General features: G+C 37.1%; 1 protein-coding gene across 10 annotated transcripts in view; it reads left to right on the plus strand.

The window, feature by feature from the left end:
* The window catches only part of ap1b1 (adaptor related protein complex 1 subunit beta 1), a 52,146-nt gene that overhangs the window by 14,887 nt on the left and 15,831 nt on the right, over positions 1 to 21,428 (plus strand). For 3 of the 10 annotated variants that reach the window (XM_079816336.1, XM_079816334.1, XM_079816337.1), the window contains exons 12-22: positions 950 to 1,048; positions 3,265 to 3,524; positions 4,208 to 4,406; positions 4,873 to 4,893; positions 5,292 to 5,357; positions 7,731 to 7,760; positions 7,979 to 8,122; positions 9,787 to 9,932; positions 11,737 to 11,866; positions 18,648 to 18,732; positions 21,098 to 21,184. In XM_079816336.1, the coding sequence (XP_079672462.1) occupies positions 950 to 1,048; positions 3,265 to 3,524; positions 4,208 to 4,406; positions 4,873 to 4,893; positions 5,292 to 5,357; positions 7,731 to 7,760; positions 7,979 to 8,122; positions 9,787 to 9,932; positions 11,737 to 11,866; positions 18,648 to 18,732; positions 21,098 to 21,184 (1,267 nt within the window). The remainder of the gene's footprint in view (positions 1 to 949; positions 1,049 to 3,264; positions 3,525 to 4,207; positions 4,407 to 4,872; positions 4,894 to 5,291; positions 5,358 to 7,730; positions 7,761 to 7,978; positions 8,123 to 9,786; positions 9,933 to 11,736; positions 11,867 to 18,647; positions 18,733 to 21,097; positions 21,185 to 21,428) is intronic. The other 7 variants (XM_079816341.1, XM_079816342.1, XM_079816338.1 and 4 more) reach the window with 3 other exon arrangements.

A 21,428-nucleotide genomic window follows, 5' to 3' on the forward strand; every position in this document is an offset into this window, starting at 1 on the left:
ACCCTGCCCTCTATTCAATATTCCGTTTCACTTGGAAATACGTCACAGCACTGAAAAAAAATCAGTTAAACTTCCGGTTCACTGGGACTTTAAAATAGTCCATGTCTTTACTACCAAGTTGCAATGACGTTGCTGCCTATGGCTGGTTCAGAGAGCTCTCTGATTTCATAAAAAATATCTTCATTCCAAAGATGAACGAAGGTCTTATGGGTTTGGAGGGTGAGTAATTAATGACAGAATTTTCATTTTTGGGTGAACTAACCCTTTAAGGAACACTCCACTATTTTTGAAAATAGGCTCATGTTGCAACTCCCCTAGAGTTAAACAGTTGAGTTTTACTGTTTTTGAAGAAATTCAGCCGATCTCCGGGTCTGGCGGTAACACTTTTAGCATAGCTTAGCATAGATCATTGAATCTGATTAGGCCGTTAGCATCTCGCTCAAAAATGACCAAAGAGTTTCGGAAAAAGAAAAGTTGCGATTTTGTTCCGTCGGTCTTAGTACATGATGTAACTACAGAAGAGTCAAGTTTTAAATAGGAAAAATCATTTTTGAGCGAGATGCTAACGGTCTAATCAGATTCAATGATCTATGCTAAGCTATGCTAAAAGTGCTACCGCCAGATCCGGAGATCAGCTGAATGGATTTGAAAACGGTAAAACTCAACTGTTTAACTCTAGGGGAATTGGAAAATTAGCCTATTTTCAAAAAAGTGGAGTGTTCCTTTAAGGTTCGTCCATGAGCATAAAGGAAAAATTGACAGAGGAATAGGAATATTTTTTTGCTTTGGTATCAAAATCGGTGTTTAGAATTGCTAAAATTTTAGTATAACAATCATACCATAATACTCTAGTAAATACTGTAATGAACTTGCATGAACTGTCTCTTGGAAGGTAGTGTTGCAGGATTAGTCTCTTGTGTTAATTTTTTTTTTCACGCTTCTCTTTCAGGTGCAGCTGCAGTTACTGACAGCTATTGTGAAGTTGTTCTTGAAGAAACCCACTGAGACCCAGGAGCTGGTGCAACAAGTGCTCAGTCTCGCCACACAGGTGAGATATCCACACTAACACTAACACCTAACAGCACTAGTGTTGTCAAAAATATTGATATTTCGATACGTACTGATACTGAAATATCTCCAACTGTGAATTGACACACACCCGCCTCCTTTCACTCACTCGTGTCATACGCTCCGATTGAATAATTCCTGCAGGTTTTACACTCACACCAAAAGCACAGCTGCCTCTCAAACAGCTGAAAAACTTAAATCTGTGTTTATTTAATTTGTCTCTTTATTTTATTGTATTAATTTGCACTTTGTTTTATGTTATTATTTTATTACTGAATGTTTACTTGTATTGTTTTTGTAAATTTAGTTCAGTAATTAAAATAAAGCCTGTGATAATAACAAATTATCTTTATGGCAGTTTTCCCCGTGGGAAAACTATCGAATATTGATATTTTTCTTGGAATCGTATCGAAGTTGAAACTTCTAGTATTGTGACAACACTACAAAGCACACGTTTCAGTGAGAAAATGACACTGCACCTATACTTGCTCACACCTTCAAGGGCATTCTCTAGAGGTGTTGCCATCCTCAAACTGCACATCTCAAAAGCAAGGCTGTTTGGCTTGCTGAATCACTCCAAAGAAAACAAGATATTCAAAGTTGTTACTCAACACCCTGACGTATTTATTCTTTTTTAACAAAATGCTGTAATTTATGGAAGCTTGTTTCCACCACAGAATAAAAAATTAAAAAGTTAATTGCGACTCACAATTGCATGATTTATAAACTCACAATCGCGAGATATAAGTCAGAATTGTAAGATAAGAAGTCGCAATTATCTTTTAATTTGTTTTATTCTGTGGCGGAAACAAGCTTTCATAGTAATTGCTTTTTGTAACCACAGGCAGACAATAAGAGGATAATCAAACCAGAAAACATGACTTCTCATTAGTAAACATGTCTCAAATGAATGTCAAATTCACAGGAAACAAAAGATGATTATAAATTTAGATTTAGGATTAGTGTCCTTCTGTGCCTCTGTTAGACTACATAATCTGCTTCTGTCTTAATATATTATATGCATGCATATGTACATAATTGTCACATTGCAATGTAAACAGTTCGAGCGCTGATGGTTTCAGTGTTACGGAGTGCTGCATATCTATTCATTTTTAGACTTATGCTGCTCAGATGTGCTTGCTTGAGCAAGAACCAATTAAGTTTGTTCTTGCGCATCAAGCAAGCATGTTGGAGCTTCCACGCAAACCAGAAAAATGTTTTTTTGCCGCATCAAGCAAGCAAGCTTATGTTTACCATATTTGATATGCTGTATGTAGGAACATTGATCAATATACCAATATCGATTTCAAAAAACGAATTCCAAAATGTGTTGATACATGACCAAAACTTCATTAAACATTATTTTATTTGAGCACAACTCCCATACAATAACCACAATACGCTTTGTGTTTTATTAATCTCAATATAAAACAAAACTTACAGATTTTGGAAGCTGAGACTTTCAAACTAAAAAGTTCAAACCATAAATACAGTTTTAATCCGGCATGACAAATCTTTGTAGTCGCCATAGTTCAAGTGGCAGCCATCATTTAATATTTCAACAGCGAATTCGAGTAGATTTACTGGACCTCATGTGTAGCCAAAGAAAACGATATCAGAATTAAATCAAGTGCTTGTGAATCGGATTTGAGTCTTTTCGTGAAATCTCTTTCGTGGAAAGTCCTTATGTACCTTTTGAAACTTAATAATATTGATTGCTTGGAATAGTTTAATGTTTGTGTGTAAGAGCTAGGGAGCATGCATGTGATCTCATTAATGTTCAGAAAAGCCATGTGCTTCAGACTTGGATCTGAGATTGCATCTTGTCATTATTAACTTTGAGGTTCAGTGCCACAGGCTGTACTCACCGCCAGGGTTCTGTCAGAATACAAAATGTCCTTTATCCTAGGTGCCATTTTATGGCCTCCAGATCTAATTCTCTCACTGCTGTTTTGCTCTGCTGGTGCTCCACTTGATCTTATCACACAGATGAATTGTTGCTCAGAAGGAGTTCTGCATTATTTACATAAGACTTTGTCCTTCAGATGAGGTTTTGTTGAAAAGAACAGTCACCTGTACTGCTTCATTTTCTCTTCCTTTACATATACTCACACATCATAAATAGCGTACGATTCCACTAGGTTTTCTATTGGTCAGTTTCACTTTCCCTGAATTTTGCTTGTTTTAACTTTGCAGGATTCTGATAACCCTGATCTGCGTGACCGTGGCTACATCTACTGGCGTCTGTTATCTACAGACCCTGTGGCTGCTAAAGAGGTGGTGCTGGCCGAGAAGCCTCTGATCTCAGAGGAGACGGACCTGATTGAGCCCACCCTGCTGGAGGAGCTCATCTGCCACATTGGTACTTTAGCCTCAGTCTACCATAAACCCCCCAGCGCTTTTGTGGAGGGCAGCCGTGGCGTTCAGCATAGGAGACTTCCTCCTCGTGCTGGCTCGTGAGTCTCTGCAGTGTTTTTTAATTTTATTATAGTTTTATTCATTATTTGAATGAGCTTTTGCATATTTTTAGTTTTCAAGTTAATTATATGTTTGTGTGTGTATATGTGTATATACATATATGTGTATGTACATATATGTGTGTATGTGTATACACCAAACACACACACACACACACAAACATGTATGTTAGATGCGATGTATATTAAAAAAACCCCGCAAACATTCATTTGTATAGCACTTCATACAAGAAATGCAACTCAAAGTGCTTCACAAGCATTAAAACAAATAATGGAGATACAAATTCACACAATGTCAATATTAAAATATTCGAAAAACTATAAAAGGTTCACGTGTAATTTTTGTTTTATGATACTTTTAATATTTTGAATTCGCTTTTATTTGTGTACTTTTAGTTTTCATGTTGATTTTAGTTAAATTTTTAGTAATTTGGTTAATGTGCTTTTGTAATTGTGTGAGTTTTTTTTTAAATACCGCTAATTAGGTTTAATCTATTTTTTTTAGTGTTAGTTAGTTTTCGTTTTTGTTCTAGTTCATTTTTCTTACATTTTACGTATTTTATTTTATTTTAAGATGCGTTTTAATGCACTTTAATTTTTAATTTTTTTATTAAAAGTATTATTGTTGTTTAATATGGTTTATTAATTTCTCTCTCTCTTAGTGGTGAGAGTGCCGAGAGCTCTGATGTTGGCCAGTCTGGACCTTCTGAAGCTCCATCCGCTGTCATTCCATCACAGGGTGATCTCCTAGGTGACCTGCTAAACCTGGATCTTGCTCCGCCCACTGCCACTGTCCCTTCAGTGCAGCCCTCAATGCAGATGGGAGCCATGGACCTACTGGGAGGAGGTCTGGATAGTCTGGTATGTTTATCTCACACCGCCTCTCGCTTTGCTCCAAACATAATCACCCCTTTATGGTGAAATTAGATTAATTAAGAGAAAAAACAGAGTAATTACTAGAATGAATATACCCATCTGTTCCTTTAACAGTCTGTTTGTGCGTATACAGAAGCATGCAGGCTTTCGGTAATGTGTTTGTCAGTTCAGCTCGCACGTGTTGTAGGACGTTTATTTAGAGTTGCTGTTGTCGGGTTACAGAGCTTACTTTACTAAGTCGAGATCATCCAAGTGGATTCTCATCCAAGATCAGCCCCCTCACTCTAAAACACACATCCAAAGTCCCATAACCAGTGTAATTGTGTCTGTTGAGAAATCACAGATGGTCTTGCATAATTAGAGTTAACTTTCCTTGTCTGTATTTCCCTTCCGGTCTTCTTTGTCTTTTTTATTTGTTCCTCTCTCTTTTATCCTTACGCTACACTTGCAGATGGGCGATGAATCAGATACGGTAATTAAACTAAGTGAAAGTGGAAGCAGACACTTTCATATTATGCCATTTCATTAGTCTACATTGGGGATCTGTATTAGTATGGGTAACCAATGTACTCTTCACACCCACAGAGGGCTACTTAATTTACATTTACACCCCCAACCATGTGCTGTTTTGTAAAACAACTTTTCTGCTTTAGTAAAATAACTCCAAGATGGCTGTGAACTGTTTGTGTTGTCACCACACACCTTGTATGAAAAATCTTGGACTTGATGCAACCATTTTTTCTTTTCTATGAGTTGACTGCAAAGTTAATGGATGTTTATAGAGTTATATAAATCTCCACCATCATTCCCCTCATTTTTTCTGCTTTAATCCATTGGAAACCTTTCATCCATTTCTGATTCCTCTATCAGCCGGGTGTTTCCCACAGGACAGAGGTGCAGTCTCCCCTGCCATCTTCTGATTATTGTGAGAGAGAGGTCTGTGTGGGTGTTCTCACCTTTTGAGTTCATCTTTAAAAAGTTCCTCTGTACTCATCTTAGTCTAGTCCCTTTTGCCCAACATAAACTAGTCTCAGATCAGTATGAAGGAACCCTAAGAGCACTTTCCACTTCAGTATTTGAGCTTGTAGTGGTAGGTTTAGTCACACACAAGTAGGCACGTACAAAATTTTATGCATGTTCAAAGTAGGGGTGGGCGATATGACCAATATTTCACAATACGAGTCATTTTGTCACACTAATGATATATTTTACAATATAGCTATTTAACAATATAAACAATAGGACAAATACAATACATCAATGACAGCAACAGTGCTTTAAGTTTTTCAGGTACAGTAGGTCTATTTAACAGTAGCATTCAAATAAGGAATACAACAGAAATGTAATAATCAAATGTAAAATAAAACACTGCATAGTCTTTGCTGTATGAATTAAATAAGAATACTGATTCTTATTAAAGTTACAGATGTTGCTCGATCAAGAGCAATGAGTGATTCTCTCTCTTTTCTTTATTCTTTCTTTTTAGTCTTTCCTATGTTTAAGGACATAGTGACAGCAACCTAATATACCTGCTGCTGTCTAAGACTTAATACACGATCCAGTATATTGACAAACATCTGAATTCTTTGTCTACTTAAGGCGAAAAAAAATGATTTTTTTTAAATGACAAGATATCACTGTGAAACTCTTCCAGTTTATTACTGGCATAAACATAAGGAAAAAAATGTATTACAAGTTTTGTGTAAATTAATTTTTTAATATGCAAATGAGGCCTTATATACTTAAATATACACTCATTTGCATACATTTCCAAACACAAAATCTGGATATTGGAAAGGACCAGGTTTAAAATTCTTGATTCTATTTGTTGACATATTAGATGAGAGGGCTTTTACAGAGGGGATTCTGGATATCTTATTTTGTGCTGTAAATTAGAGAATACTGACAATAGCCTTAAAAAAAAATCAATTTTCGCCATGTTTTTTGAAGTAAAAGGACCTATAACTCAGGGTAATGATGGAGGAGAATGATATATCACAAATCCCTCTGTAAAAGCCTTCAGAATATAGTTAAGTATAAGACTGGAAAAGTTGGTGCTTGTAGGTGCTACTGAAATGGATATATCTGACTCTTGAGTGTGAGAACTCATTTTGAGAAAACGGCCTTTAAAGTTTTATATTGTATAATTGCATACATTCCTATGAAACCCCCAACCTACAAAAAACATATATATTTAGTTCATTAATATCAGTAGTGTATAATATTTAAAGCTCATGGACATTGAGAAATGAATAAATTATTAATAGCAATAGCCTAAGCTGAAGAGAACTACCTTAACAAACACAGTCACAAAAACTGCAAAAGAACTGTCCCTGTTTGTTGTATATGTCCATCTATAACTATTTGAATCTAATTCTGACGGGGTTTCATCGTCTAATCTGTTGTTGCTTACTTTCTTTTTACTAGCTCTTGCTACTTGGTCTTTTCTGTGCGCGTTTATGAGCTGACCTTGCCATTTGTCTGCATTTTCTCTCAGGTGGAGGAAAGCACAAGGAAGCGTCAGCGCATATCTCGTAGTGAGAAATTCACATCGACCAATCAGATGTTGTTTTCGGCTGCAAACTTTCGCGGTTGGTTAGTTCTACAAAGGAAATGCCCATATTTGGATTAGACAGCGCTGTGTATGAGACTGAGAGCTGTATAATGGTTCCAGAGCTCGCGTTAGAACGATTTTTGATGATTTCGGGTAGAAATCTAAAGGCGCAAGTTGACAAAATATAATGAAATAACCACCTTGGTTATGTGTAATGTTATTTTGACATCAAAGCTTACATGTTAAGGCAGCAAACTGGCCCAAAATCTCAAAATTGACCACTGAATTTTGTGTGTATTTGACCATTCAAGCGTAATAAGCCATGAAAAACACTGCAACTGACAGCTTTGGGTGAGTAATTGTTCATGGCTTATTGCACTTAACTCTTTTAACATAATGCATGGCACGCTTTATTTTCTCATTCATGCATACTGCTTTATCACTCTGTGTCAAAAACTTTAAGCAGTCCTGCGTTACACAGATATATAGTAAAGTTGTTTTTGATAGACACTTCACATCGCCGCCTCAATATAATCATATCGCCCAGCCCTAATTCAGAGTAGTTTAATGAGTCAGTCATTAGAATGTAAAAAGAGTACAGAAACTGTCTCTGAGATGTCTCACAGCTTCCTTAGCAGCTCACTGACTTCAACCCACTGTGCTAGTTCCCCGTTCATCAACCCCCTCATAATTATCACCATCTTTCATGCTCAGTGATCCTTACTCTTGACTTTTTGTCTTCTCTGTGTTCCCAGCTGGGAGGAGACATCGGCGGAAGTCCTTCGGTAAGTCAGACAAAGAGTTTTAGCAAAGTTCAGCCAGACTTTGATGAATGTGCTTCATCCGAGGAGTATTAGCATCAACAGAGGGGTTTGCCTTCATTAATCAAGGAGCTGTTCAATTTCTCCTCCATGTCTTTTTTCTTAGTTAATTTCCATGCTTGTCTCTCTTCCTGACGATAGAAAAGTTGAATGGGTTGAAATGCTTGTCTCCCTTTGCTCAGATGGGTGCCAGTCTGGGGGCGGCCCCAGCAGCCATGCCTGCTGCTCTCGGCGGTGCTCCTGCTGTTGGAGGTGGATTGGGTGACCTTTTTGACCTTGGTGGGGGTGTTGGCATGCCAACAGGAGCCTACATTGCTCCTAAAACTGTAAGTATGAAATCAATCAATATTCTCAATCAATAACTTTGACTTCAACAGTCTTTTTATAAGCAGTTTCCCTGCTTTAAGTTAATTTTGTAATGCGGCAGCATTTCCTAGACTTTTGGCGGAGTACACACTAGGGCTGCTCGATTATGGAAAAAATCATAATCACGATTATTTTGGTCAATATTGAAATCACGATTATGTAACACGATTATTTCACATGACTTTGGGAATGTGTTGTATTTATTAAAAATACACCTTTCAACAATTCAATTGAAATTGTAACATTTGTTGTACTTTTTGAACTATTAAAATAAATAATATAACATATATTCGAATCAAAGTATAAAAGTATTCACGTAAAAATGATAACCACAAATAAATAAGATCAACAATATGGTTCGGCTATGCTTTTCATGTACGTCTAACATTAGTTTTCAGGTACAGAAATGTATCAAATGTAAAATAACATTGCATATTTGAGTGCATAAATTAAAGATTAATCCTATTAAACTTACAAAAGCTATTCAATCAAGAGCGGTGAGTGATGTCCTTGTCTTTTGTTGTTTGACATTAAACAGACAGCAGTTAAGGCTACTGCCCCTTTAAGACCTCGCGTCTTCTTTATCGACTGTATAAAGTTCACTTAAGGCATATACAGACTATGTCTGCTAAGATACTCATCAAGATGATTTGCGCGCTGAGAGACGTGTGCGCGCTCTCGGATGAACGCACAGAGACACATTTTCTCACAGCGCGCGCGGCTTCTCATTCTAAACCTAAACCCTAAAGCACTAAACCCGCGTGATGACGGTGAAAACGACTGGTCATATTCGAAAATATGGCAGCACTCGCAATCTCGCATGCATTGAACAAAGTTTACAAAGAGAGAATTATTTGAAAAATATGAAGGAAAAAAAGGACGTTTACACGGCTCCCCTGCTCTCGTCAGTTTTTGTTTCTTTATTAGATTGTCATAGGTCACTCTGTTTAATTTTCAAGTGGTTAAACAAATTCGTGGTGTTCCCTTGCGTTGCAGCCACTACCATGTAACGTTAGCAAATCTTAGCATGTTTCTGCTCGTCGTCTGATTCCTCGAAGCCAAACTGTTCCCAGACAACGGAGTTGGTTTTGCCTTTTTTGCTCACCAAACTCAGCTGTAACTGCCCTCCTTCTGCCATCTTTACTCGCGCCGAGTTTTTAAATTCCAGCGGATGATATGCACACGAGACTCACGACCTGAGAGAGATTTGTGGGTTCGGGAGGGGATGTGCGCGTGCGCGTTTCATTCAGAACGCAAGGCAAAATAATCGTTTTTTCTCGATTGTACTATTTTGGTGATCGTTGGGAGGCAAAATCGAAATCGAAATCGAAATTCGATTAATTGCACAGCCCTAGTACACACAAAATGTGCTGTGGTGTTCAATAATAGCTTGACATATTCCAACAGAACGCTGGGCATTTTTTAATCTAAAAAGAAAATTGGCTTAAAAAATCTCTTGGAGATGCTTAAAAAAACAGCAAGGTGCAATGCAATGGCTAAAAATGCCCATCTGATGCATGTGTACACAGATAATGAGACGAACAAAAACACAGACATCCTGTGTGTGTGTCCCTAACTCTCTCTCTTTCCCCCACACTCTTAACCTGTTTATCTGTGGGTTCAGCTGTGGTTACCAGCAATGAAGGCTAAAGGGCTCGAGATTTCTGGGACATTTGCCCGACGTGGTGGGATCATTCAGATGGATCTGTCTCTCACCAACAAAGCCATGAGCGTCATGACTGACTTCGCCATTCAGTTCAACAGGAACAGGTGAGTCCATTGGCAGAATGTGAGACTGGGATGGAGATTGTTTTGGAGGTCTCCTCAAGGTTTTGCTTTTCTTTCTGCAGTATCTTCTGTGTTTCTTAATCAGTTTGGAGTCCTGCCCGGAAAACATCATGTTCATTTATACTGTTTGTCAGTGGGATCATTCAAGGACATGCTGATATTCTAAAGATACTTTAATGGGTTTTCACATCGATTGAGGACTTCTGTCTAGAAAATTACTTCTCGTTTAATAAAGCCTGAATGTAGAATATTGTAATATATTCTACTTCGATCTTTCAAATATTACAAGTGCAATGTATATTTTTTTAGACTGCTGCTATCTCACTGCCACAGTGCTAGGCTGCTGCAAGGCATGATGTTGCTATGCAGTTGCTAAGGTGTCTTGGTGGTTGATTAAGTTCCCAAGTTGAAAGCATACACCACTAAGTGTCTGATATTCATGTTCCTGGAAGGTCCCTCTGTCAGTGTACATCTGTAAGCATTTGTTTTATCCACAATCTGTACATTTTTTTGTATGCTTTGAAAGAAAAATTTAATCGTGAACTAAATATTGATTTTGTCTTAACTGGTGATGCACCAAAATTTTGGCAACCCAAAATAATCTGCCAAATTAGTTTTGTAGGGCTGAAATTATTGACTGAAACTGTTAGCCTTTCTCTGATTATGCATTTTGACTCTGTCAGTGTCTATTTTGTGCACACAACGTAGATAAGCTACAAGTAAACGTGTCAACTGTGTGTATTCACTTCACCCTGACCAAAATTAATGCTAGAGTAGCAAAATGTAAAATTTGTTTGGCTGAGATGTTGAGAGGTGACCCATTGTCAATTCATTTCACTACAACTAGTGCATACAGAGTTAAATTATCCACTTACACAAATTTAAATTATGGAAACATTGTTTTTGGCCAAAATAACTTTTTAATTTTAGATTTTTTAATATTTAAATTTGGTGCATTACTAGTCTAAAAGTACACTATGTAACCTTTGGTCCTCTAGTAGTTAAAAAACAAAACTGGATGCATTTTGCAGAAGAACAATGTTTTGGTTGTGCTTTGGCTCTGCGTGACACTGCGGATGAATATGGTTCCTTCTCGTTACTAAAAAAAAGGAGAGATTATCCTACTGATCATAAAATATTCACTTCTAGGCTTTAGAGATTTAACCAGTTTAGAAGGAAGGGATCTAAGGCTGACTAGCTGAAGACGTTACTTTAGCTATACCCATTGATAGACTTCCTTGAAAATAAATTCCAGCACAGCGCTACAACAACCCATAATGAACTGACCCTTCACAATAGATAATGCTTTACAATGAATTCTGTTATGATAAAATACCTTATTAACCTGTTGAGTAATTATAACACCATTTCCACGTCGCCTTTACAACATTTCAAATCTTCTCACCATCTCTGAAAAGCCAAGCCAGTGTTGATCCTTGTTTTATTATGAGCTCTGTCGCAATCTCTTTTTGCCAGCAGACTATCCTCTGTTTGTCTCTCTTTATTTTTTTTAAATGGGTGATTCCACGGAGGTTCGATATCATAAGACCTTTTTCGCTTATTATGCCACTCCCACATCATACACGCATCAAAGTCGGGATATCATTTACGGATATGATGATAAACACGTGTGAGAAACCATACCGCAAAAACCATTCTGCCCGGTCTAAAATATAAACACTTATAATATGCTTATCATAGTAAGTCAGGATTTAAAAAAAAAAAAAACATTTTAGAAGAAGGAGACGTAGTGTACCGTTAACTGTGTTTCTCTGTTTTTCTGTAGTTTTGGTATGGCCCCTGCTGGCCCTCTGCAGGTTCTGACTCCTCTGAGCCCCAATCAGACCATTGATGTCAGTCTGCCTCTCAGCACAAGCGGCCCCGTCATGAAAATGGAACCGCTTAACAATCTGCAGGTAATATTTCCAATGCATTTCTGCACCATTATGGAGGAGTGTTGTGCCGTTATTCATGTCGAGACAAAAATCAATAAAGCATGCCCCCGGTGAGCATTATTAGCAAAGGCTGCATCCCAAAAAATAAAGCCACTGCAGAGACGGTAGGGACATTAAATGTGGGTGGTTACAGAGGGATGCAACGGAGATCCAAGATTCTTTAAAAATCTTCATCAGTGGTTCCCTTTGGCTTCCGGCTCTCTCTCATTTTCTTTGTCTGCCTTTCTCACCCTCTCAATTCATCCATGTCCATTTCGGTAGAGATGCACCGATCGACCGGCCAGGGACTGGAATCAGCCGATTTTCCTCATCAGTCTCAGGCCTTTCTGATTCCAAGCCGGTACATTTTGTTGCCAGCGGTACTGGCAATAATGTCAGAAATGCGTTCTCGCTCTCTCATTCTCGGCGAAGTGACACACTCCCGCCTTATCTCACTCACTCGTCTCATTCGCTCAAGTTAAATAGTGATTGTATTGCGCATAATTTTACTTGTCTCGCATGTAAAGCTGCCTCTCAAACAGCTTGTGAGTCGCAAGTACCAAAATGAGTGGCTTACTGCACTTAAACGGTCAAATACACACAAAATTATTTCAAGATGCCCCTCTTGGCGAGTATTCAGTTAACACAGTCAGCTTTGGAAGCGTTGAGAAAGATAACGCATGTTGTGTGCGCAAACTCTTAAAGTCATGTTAATCAAAGAACAAAAGACAAAGAAAATCACTCTCTGTTTTACAATGAAGACTATCCAGTGTTATTTTACATTTGATTACTTGAATTTCTGTAGCATTTCTTACATGAATACTACTGTTAGACCCACCTGAAAAACTCAAAGCCGTGTTTATTTCAGATCTCTCTTTATTCTTTTGCATTTATTTGTGCTGTTGTTTGCGATTTTTGTTTATTTTATAACTTTTTTTTATTCCAATGCACAAAAATACATACAAACAAAACAAAAACAATAACAAAGCAATCAGACAAACAAATGAGGGAAAAAACTGCTTAGTTTTCCAATATTGGAGAATAGTCTTTTTAGTTAAAATTAGAGCAATGGAAACTAATTTTCACATAATGTGGTGCAACATCAGTCTCCGAGACAGACTGAAGGAGACAATGATATTTCATTCCCAAGTACATTGTACAATTTCTCTATAACCTCCGACCAAAAATTCTGAACAGGAGTACAATACCATAATTCTCTCTCAGATTAATTACTTATTTTCAGTGATTCCATTTGAGCCACCTTCTAAATGGTTTCAATCACTAAATTCAATTATATCTGACTTATTGGAAAAACAAGAAAGTTAGTATTAGTTTATCCACTTTGCAAAGCAATTAGTTACGGGGGGGCTTAGATGTTCCAATTTTTAATGTATTATTTGGCAAATCAGTTACAATTTCTTATGAAGTCTTATCTGCATATTCATTCAGATTTTGATGCATGGATTAATTTGGAACAATACGATTGTAATATTAAATTAAATGATTTACCTTTTATTGGAACATCAATTAAAAACATAGTTGAAGAAATTATTATTTTTTTAAAACAATTCTTACAGCTGGGTGGACAATAACTAAATATACAATGGATCCTTGTATACATTATCCAATTTGGTATAATCCTGACTTTTATTTTAACAGAAAACCTCTTTATCTCTGTAGATGGAGTCAACGTGATCTAACTCATCTTCATCATCTATTTTCTGATAACAGATTTATTTCATTTAAAGATACCGATTTCTATTTAACATCTAAATATTCTATTCCTAAAGGAGAATTTATTCAGCATTTACATATAAAGGAGGTAATTGAGAATAAGGTAAATATTATTTATAGTACGCTTCAACCTTCTGCATTTGTTACTCAGATCAAAACGCTCTCACCCTCAAAAAAAAGTGTTATCTAAATGATATAAATTAATACTAAGTACAGATATTTTGTTATACCTACTTACTGTAAAATGGGATTCAGATATATATCCTTTTTCCACAATCTTAATGTGTGGACACAAACTTGAAAAAATACGTTCTCTTTGATTAATAATTCTAACTTATAACTTATTCAATATAAGATAGTACTGATAGATACATAGTACACCATATAGAAAATATAAAATGGGTTTTTCTAATTCGCCCATCTGTGCCCAATGTAATCTCGGTAGTCTAGATGCTTGCCTCCACTCTTATTTTATTACTGACTTTTTACTTATTTTTTTTTATGAAAATAAAAATTTGCATTGAAGTACATTTTTGTTTGTGTATACTGTCAATTATAGTTCTTAGAAAGAAAATTGCAATCGGCGGTATCGGCAGGTCACACTTACAAAAAAAATTGTAATTTGAATCGGCCAAGAAAATTGCAATCGGTGCATCTATACTTTTCTCTATCGCTCAGCGTTGTAGGCCTGCAGCAGTACAGCAATAGGTCTGAATTAGCTGCACCTTATTATCTCTAGGGTTGTGAATCGTTCGAAATTTTCCGGTTCCATTAAAATGATTAAACTATAAATAAAATAGTGGTAAGGAAAATGCACAATACAGGGTTGGGTGTCGTTTGAATTTTAACAATTACGATTCTGCATATAGATTCCTAATTTCGATTCAAATAAGGTAAAAAAAAAACAAACAAACTTGGATATCATTCACATTTATTCTAAGTCTTATTGCAAAACATTTAATTGTAACTGAATCCCATGAACAAAAATCAGCAGGCTAAAGATCACTTACACAAGGAACTTTTGCCTATGGTTTAAAAATACCATAGCAAAAACAACTAGCCTAACTAATATAAAATTCAAGCATCATTAAAGACAAATAAACACTCAAATTTAAACAAAGATACGAATGAAATAAACATTTTCAGATATTCAGGTACAGAAACTGTAATTAAATGTAAAATAACACTGCACTTTATTAACTCTTTCCCTGCCAGCGTTTTAAACAAAAGTGGCCCGCCACCGCCAGGGTTTTTGATCATTTTCACAAAAATGTAATGGCCCATAGAATATTTTGTTGTATGAATATCTGAGCAGGCAATATATCAAAAGAAAGAGCAGACCCTCTTCTTTTAGACAAACAAACAAACAAACAAACAAAGTTTTATTCTAAAAAAAGCTAAATTTTGCACAAAAAGCTGAGAAAATCACATTTTTGTTCTGAGTGGAGTAGACAGATGGAGTAGATTGAGTCCATCAACACCCCTAATGCTTGCACAGTCCTAGAACTCGTCCTGGGTCCACATTTCATTCAGTAACATTGGGCAGTTTTGATTTATATGATGTTTAATGTTGAGGATCCCGTTATTTTACATATGCATCTGCTTGCATACAATCGCTTGTTTTTTTGCATCTTCCTCGCTTGTGTTTTGATCAGGAGATTCAGTACTCATTCAGAAGATGCGTAATGGCGTCCGTTTGTGTCTAACAGTGAACACAAGGAAACACAGAAAATTCTGTGTTTGGCAGGGAAGAGTTTTCTCACAAATAACGGAAAATTCTGTGTTTGGCACAGAATAGTCTATATTTATTACTATAGTCTATATTTTATTAATATAGTAATATAGTTACAAAAGTTAATACGAGTATATTTTCTCATCGTCTTTTGTTTGATTAACGTTATCATTAGGATAATCTGCCGTCACATTAAGAGCTGCACAGATCCCATACTGTTATACATGCGTTTTCATCTTTTCTTTTCAGCTGTCTTAAGACATAACCGACTGTGTTTAAAAAATATTTTGACATATTTTTGTATGTGTCCATTCGTATGCTCTGTAAAAAGACGAGGAAGAGAACTAATTATCGCGCATTAGTCACTGAGAAGCAGTTCTGTGCGCACGTGTGTGTGCACCATGTGTGTGTTTCTGCAGCACAGAAAACAGTGCCCGAGTCTTCTTAACGCTCGAATGTGTAAAATCACATTTTCTGTGTGCACATTTTTGATGTGTGCAGAGCACAGAAAACAATGTGCGAGTCTTTTGAGCTTCTGAGTCTTTTGATCATATTAAAATACGCACACAGGGAACGATAAGCGTAACCGAAATGTGCGTTTCTTATCAAATCACCGGTTTTGGGAAATTTGGAACCAGTTTTAAAATGGAACCGGTTCTCGATTCCCATCCCTAATTATCTCTCTCAGTGGAGTCATTCACATTGCTCTCCAGTGACTGCATTCGGGGAATAAATCACAAAGCCTACACACTACAAGGCGGTGGTATATGCATTGTGGAACAGAGCAATCACTAATTGGTAGTAATTAAACAGAGGGAGAAAATTGTGTTGAGCTTTGGGGACTGTTTTGGTTGGATGAAGCAAATGAAAAATATAGGTTTTTCTCTCTCTCTCTCTCTCTCTCTCTCTCTCTCTCTCTCTCTCTCTCTGTGTGAGCACTAAAAAGATAATGTTTTAATCTTAAGATTTTATAGAGCCTCTCGGGCTCACTCTAATTCCATTTTCAGATTAAATGCATGTATTGAGCTATCCTGGAGAGAGATCAGTTAGTGTCTTGTTCAGAATGCACATTTTAGATTGCCATTTAATGGTTAATGCATTTATTTCACTTTCCGCTCTATGCTTATCATTGAAGTCATCAGCAGGGGCTTTAGTGTCTGAGAGAGCTCAGGAAAATCACAGGAGGCAACATGAATTTTATATCTCCATTTTTGCAGGACTGTTGTAACAATAATAATATATCAGGCAGCTCACAGATTCAGCACATCCTGTTTTATCTGGATTGGCTTTGGCTTACCATGCATTTCCAATCTTTGCATGTGTGGATTACAATGGCTGATACTTCCAGTCTCAGAGAGGCTTGTGGCATTATTAATTTCACATGTGGCTGCCGATAATAGATCAGTTATTCACTGCAATTGCATCACAGGAAGTGAATGTTACTCATGGTAACATTGTAAAAATAACCCCATGATTTACTCACCCTCAATCCATCCTAGGTGTATATGACATTCTTCTTTCAGACGAATACAATCAGAGTTATATTAAAAAATATCCAATTTAATTTCCAAGCTTTATAATGGCAGTGAATCGCAGCCCAAAATTTTAAGCCCACAAAAATGCATCCGTCCATTATAAAAGTAATCCACACGGCTCCAGGGTGTTTATAAAGGCCTTCTGAAGTGAATCGATGGGTTTGTGTAAGAAAACTATCCATATTTAAAGCTTTATAAAGTAAAATATCTAGCTTCCGGTGGACCTCCTTCCGTATTTCAACTTACTAAGAAAGTGTAACGCCTGTTTCACACATACTACGTTTGCAGTGCATATTTTTCCCGTACCCATGTTAACCGTTTAGAGCTTTTTCACACTGCACGCGGATACGATGTCCACCAGTGTGTTTCAGGAGCGGTGCATCTTCCAGTGCAGAGTTTATTTTTTGCTGTGCTGGAAGCGCTGAATTAAAGTGACAGTGCACTGTTTGCATTAAAATGACACATTTCTTTTTAATTTTCTTTCAAATTTTCTTTTTTTTATTTAATTTATTTTTAATTAACACATTTCTTTATGACCTGCAGGATTTCTTAAATCATGGTGTAATTTTCATTTTTGGGTGAACTATCTTTAACAACTTACTATTAATAAGCAGTAATTAGGAGTTTATTGATGCAAAAGTCATTAGTTAAAAGTTATTAGTTAAAAGTTAGTTAATAGTGAGAATTGGACCATTATTTAAAGTGTGACAAATTTGGATTGATTTCTAATTTCACATTACATTGTCTGTCTTTTATATTATTTTACCTGGTGGTGCTATTTAGTATTTTATCTGCAGTTAGACAAGTGAGGGCAGAACAAAGCCAGTGTGTGCAGCTCAGAGCGGTTTGGCTGGATGAATTATTCAGAGGTGGAGTGTAGCAGGTATGGTTGTCTAGTATGTGGGACTGCCTGTCCCTCTCCAGGGCTCTGTAGTCTGGATTCTGATGGATGCTGTGCACCTGCTGTCAGCTTTTACAAAGCTCCCCTGGTTGCCTTCCAATCCCTCATGCTCTCAAAAGATTTACAGCCATAATCAGATGAAAATTTGGTGGTGTTGTTTTTTTTATTCAGCTACAATTGCACAAAAATGGAAACAATGAAAGTAATTTCATTCAGTGGTTTTATTTAATCTGATTTGTTTTAATTACTTTGGACAGATTTTGGCCTCTTTATTACTTGCTTAAATTTTTCTCAATAAATTTTCATTTATACAAAATAATATATACAATAATATAGAACATATTACTAATTCACTTGGACAGGTGTTTTTGAGTCTGATTATCCAAGACATATTCACTCACTCACTTTCTTCTTGAACTGTCAGTGGGCATCTTCCATCTTAGTGAGGCACTGCCTCTGAGGCATTCGTACATGTTTGAAGTTCACAAACTGGCGCGCAAACATGAACTCCACGCGCAGTAGCTGAACCCAACCTTTGCCAAGCCACAGGGGGACTTAAACATAAGAATGAAGAGAGATAGAAACAAAAATGTCAAAGAAAGCGATGATCAAAGGACCATCTTTCCCTACTATTCTGTGGTGTGTGTGTGTGTGTGTGTTTGTTTGTGTCATTCTTTGAAAGCATTGGAGAAAAAGAGGACCATTTATTGTGGCAGAAATTATGGACATGTCCTGTCTGCTCTTAACAGGGTTTTGAGTGCCTTGTCCACAGCCACAGTGTGTCTTAAATCACACTCATAATGTGTTTCTCCCTCTCTGTCTCTGTCTCTCTCTCTCTCTCTCTCTTTGTCGGTGTTGCAGGTAGCTGTGAAGAATAACATTGACGTGTTCTACTTCAGCTGCCAGTATCCCATCAGCTTGCTCTTTGTAGAGGACGGGAAGATGGGTGAGTGTGTGTGTGTGTGTGTGTGTTGACTGTGTTCCTTTAATCACTGCCCACCTCCTCTCAGGCAAGCTTTAGGTGATTGTGATGTCAACCCGTCAAATTTTTTTTTGAGTGTGTTTGCTTTTGTTTGTGTGTGGTTATTGTTTTTAAGTTTTGGCTCTTATGTCCATAAGAGTGTGCGCACATGCACCATATCTGTGTCAAAATGAGTGTGTAAAAGAGAATGTTTGTGGTTATGTGGCAGAAGTGAGTGTGAGAGAGAGCGCTTATGCATAGAAGACTAGTCTCTGCAGCAGGGCTCGACATTAAGCATGTTCACGCGCTTGTCCTTCGGACAAAATCTGTCATCCACTTGTCCGAGTAAAAAATGTGCTTGTCCGGAAAAAAATGTTTTTTTTTTGTGTGTGTTGTAAATAAAATTTATTCTGAAGCAATATTCTCACCAGTGTTCAATCAGCTTTGACATATGCATATTTGTGATATTTTTAACTTTTATAAAGGGCATTTTTCCCCTAATCTTATTAAATATAGGCTATGATTCAGATTTCCTTTTATATTCTTAAATTGGATCAATACATTAAATTAGAAGACGACACTGGCTGTTACCAGTCAAATTAAATAATTTACACTGAAAAATTACAACTGCATTAAATAATGTTATGAGATTGTTTTAAAATATTTTTTGAATATACAAATAAGAAATGTTGGAAAGATGAAACTAAACCACCAGTAGGTGGCAGCAGGTGACCGTCTGAATGAGTGAGTCATTGAGTCGATTCGTTCAAACGCTGATTCATTCAAGAATGAGGCAGTCGTTTACGAATAGTTCATTGAATCTTTGATTCTATCGATTCATTCAAAGCGCTGAATCATTCACTAACACGTTGTTGCTGTGACACGTGTTTTGCTTTGATCTTTTGGAACTATTTTCGCTGCTGAAATAAAACAAAAACACTCAATATTGCATCTAAAATGTAAGTGACTTAATGTTAATAATTGTTTATGGAACAGTCATATGAAATCAGTGTCATTTTCAGTCGTGATGTTATTCAGGAAAACAGCACTCTTGGTAATGTGACGTTGCAACTGTATCATGTTATAAATATAAATAACCTCCACATTTCTACATTTTTACGGCAGTGTGTTAAAGGGTTAGTTCACCCAAAAATGAAAATTCTGTCATTAATTACTTACCCTCATGTCGTTCGACACCCGTAAGACCTCCGTTCATCTTCGGAACAGAAATTAAGATATTTTAGTTGAAATCTGATGGCTCTGAAAGGCCTCCATTGATCAGCGAGTCGATTCAGCGGTTTGAATCGCCAAATTTCAGCAGTTTGGCGGTTTGACACGCGATCCGAATCATGAATCGGCTCGCTGATTCATAACGCTTCGAAGCTTCATGATGCCTTGTTTTGAAATCGTCATCACTATGTAAGTCGTTATTTAGGGTTTTTTTGCGCACAAAAACTATTATCGCCGATTCATAAAATTATTGTAGAACCACTGTAGTGAGATGGACTTTGTAACGACGTCTTTAGTACCTTTTAAGGGTCTTGAGAGTGAACCGTGCCATTGTGCCAATGGAGGCATTTCAGAGCCATCAGATTTCAACTTTCATTTCTGTTCCGAAGATGAACGGAGGTCTAACGGGTGTCGAACGACATGAGGGTAAGTAATTAATGACAGAATTTTCATTTTTGGGTGAACTAACCCTTTAACTGAGTTTCTCTGTGTGAGCGGTGCACATTTGTCTCGATTTCTCTTTGAGAGGCTGCGTGAGCGTCAACAGTGCAACGTTAGTTAACGTGAGTTATACATTATTATCATTCACTGTCAATCGCCACTTACAGTAATGAATGCAGAATCATTCTTGCACTTTGGTAATTCCCTAGTTATTTTTGTTAATGACGTTTTATCAGGCTACTTGTCCATCGGGCAAGTAAAATTCTCTTTCACTTGCCCCTTCAAAAAATCCACTTGTCCAGGACAAGCATTAATGTCGAGCCCTGCTGCAGGATATCACACAGATGCACAGTGGCGGAATATAGAGATAGGAATGGATCAAGGCACACTTGAATCAGGTTCGGATTACCCATATGGGCATGTGGGCATGGCTGAAGTGGGGCACCATGCAGGTTGTAAAAAATGTTTTCCTTTTTCCTACTTATAACTTAAGTATACATTGGTCATCTCTAAAGTTTTTTTAGACATGACAATATGGTGCCTGATAAGCCAGTCTGAAACCAGTCTGAAAGAGTCCTTTTAGCTGGCATCAAGGCAGCAGCTTTCAGATTCTTTGTTTTCCTCATTTTTTCCACTGGTTTTCTCTCACATGAACTCCTTTTGTCCCTCTGCTCCTCAGAACGTCAGGTGTTCCTGGCCACCTGGAAGGACATTCCAAATGACAATGAGGCACAGTTCCAAATCAAAGACATCCACCTCAACTCAGGTAACAGGAATAAATATGTGCCATGCATGCATGAGTGAATTGTGGAAAGGGTGGGGAGGGAGATTGGAAGGAATGAAACAGAGGAAATGAAACAAATAAGCAAAGATAGGATGAAAGGAAGAGCTCTACCCTTATCTGAGCTTTGTATTATTTTGACTGAACACACTCTCCTGTTGAGGTCGTCTCTGAAGAGCAGTGCTGATCCGTTGGCATGTCTGGGTGGAATTAACTAAAAAAGGTTTTT

The sequence above is a fragment of the Gobio gobio genome (assembly GCF_949357685.1).
Source record: "Gobio gobio genome assembly, chromosome: 4".
Taxonomy (NCBI): domain Eukaryota; kingdom Metazoa; phylum Chordata; class Actinopteri; order Cypriniformes; family Gobionidae; genus Gobio; species Gobio gobio.